A 2,004-nucleotide genomic window follows, 5' to 3' on the forward strand; every position below is an offset into this window, starting at 1 on the left:
TTGAAACTCACTTTATAGACCAGGCTGGCCTTAAATTCAGAGATCTGCCTGCCTCTGCCTCTAGAGTGCTGGGATTACAGGTTTGTGGCATGCCCAGCAAATTATTCTTTAAAAAAAAAAAACAAACAAAAAAAAACCTGTGTGTGATGGCAAATTCCTCTAATCCCCTCACTTGGGAGAATAAGGCAGGATGATTGTCCCGAGTTTTAAGCCATCTGGACTACCCAAAGAGTTTCAGTTCTGAAAAAATAAAGCAAGGCATTATGGAACATCTCTTTAACCTTAGCTCTTGGGAGACAGAGGCAGGCAGAACTCTATGAGTTCTAGGCTAGCCTGGGCCACACAGTGAGACCCTGCCCCAAGATAAATAGATAAATAACAAACAAATAGACAAACAAATAAAATATTATCTCTGGATAACAACAAGCATCCACACGTCCCCTTTACAGATCCTATTATTTCAGCTTTATGAACACATACTCCTTTTATTTAAAACAAAAATCTGTAATCCCCAACAGCTGCTTCAACAAAAATAACGGAAGCACCAGCTCTCCACACTGTGTGCTGAGAGACTAGCACACAGCACACATAGCACTGCCTCTGCCGTGAGAGGAGCAGATGACCCAGGCAGGGAGACTAATGCTGACAAAGACAAACCACCAGAGATGGTGCTGAGATTGATGGAAATTCTGATTGGACTTCATAGTAACCATGGCAGTAAACACACGTGACAGACCTTGCTGTGATGCCAGTGACTGGCTCTCCCCCGAGGCCACCCGAGACATACAAGCACTGCTACTCACCTGGCATCGTCACTCATTGTAGTGTGGTCAATAGGTGCCATGAAACTCAGGAGCTTGCTAAGGACATGGAACCTAAATAAAGCCAGAGGACAAACAGTAACATCAGTCACCATTAACTCAGCAAAAGAAACAAGTGACCAGCTAAACCCCATGACTGATCCATGAACTTTGGCTCCACAGTGGAGGGTGGGAAAGTTCACAGGCACTTGTAACTCTCTTCTCTCTTTTCCTCCTAATGCAACAGGAAACAGCCTGGTACTAGAGCAGTGAAAACAGCAGAGCCATGCTGGCGCTCACCTCTGGCAGCGATCTCTGAGTCTAAGGCCAGCCTGATCTACAGAGTGAGCTTCAAGACAACCTGGAAAGAGAAACCCTGTCTCACACACACACACACACACACACCCTAGTGAAAATGACAGTTTAACATGTATCCATTTAACTCACATGGAGGAGAGGGTGGATACAGGTGAGCCATTCCAGACAAGCCAACAAGTACCCAGCTACCCCAGCCTCCTTTGTGTGCATTTTAGTCGTCTGTGCCATGACTGTGACGTCACCCACACACAGAGGAACCGGCAGCACTGACACCTTCACTCCCTAGCACTTGTCCCTGAGCCAGGAGACTCCTATAAAATCCATCATCTCCACAGGAACTCTGCTGCGTCCTTCACATGAGGTGCCACCTTTAGCTGAGGGAACACAGCTAAGTTCTGAACAACTCTAAGGCCAATATTTAGTTTGAAATGCCATGAAATTTAAGCTGCCTTACCTATACTATCTGTCAAAACATAAAGGCATTTTTGTGTACAGTTATTTGAAATGTATCGCTCTTGGCTCTAACAATTTAAAAATTCAAACTAATAAAATGATGTAGAAATTTTCCATTTTCCTTTCTCTCTCTTTTTACTCTCTCACTGTGTAGTCCAAGATGGCCTCAAGCTTTTGATCCTCTGGCTTTAGCTTCCCAAGTGCTGCGCTTACGGGTTATAGCATCGCTGCTGGCCTCTCTCAATTCTTTGGAAGAGTATACATTTAGTTCCAAGAGAAATTACATTAGATAGAATAACAGAATGCTTACTGTTTACCACATATCTCTACACATTATCTGAATCCATGCCTCCCAATGGTTCCTTCTGGAGAAACCCTAATAAGCTATAGATTTTTGTTTTGTTTTGTTTTGTTTTTTGGTTTTTTTTTTTTT

At 43.5% G+C, this 2,004-nt stretch overlaps 1 protein-coding gene across 2 annotated transcripts in view; it reads right to left on the reverse strand.

Moving 5' to 3' along the window:
- The window catches only part of Aatf (apoptosis antagonizing transcription factor), an 88,537-nt gene that overhangs the window by 18,538 nt on the left and 67,995 nt on the right, over positions 1–2,004 (reverse strand). For both annotated transcript variants that reach the window (XM_021213020.2, XM_029546681.1), the window contains exon 12: positions 804–875. In XM_021213020.2, coding sequence (XP_021068679.1) covers positions 804–875 — 72 coding nt within the window. The remainder of the gene's footprint in view (positions 1–803; positions 876–2,004) is intronic.

The sequence above is a fragment of the Mus pahari genome, chromosome 14 (assembly GCF_900095145.1).
Source record: "Mus pahari chromosome 14, PAHARI_EIJ_v1.1, whole genome shotgun sequence".
NCBI classification, from domain to species: Eukaryota; Metazoa; Chordata; class Mammalia; order Rodentia; family Muridae; genus Mus; species Mus pahari.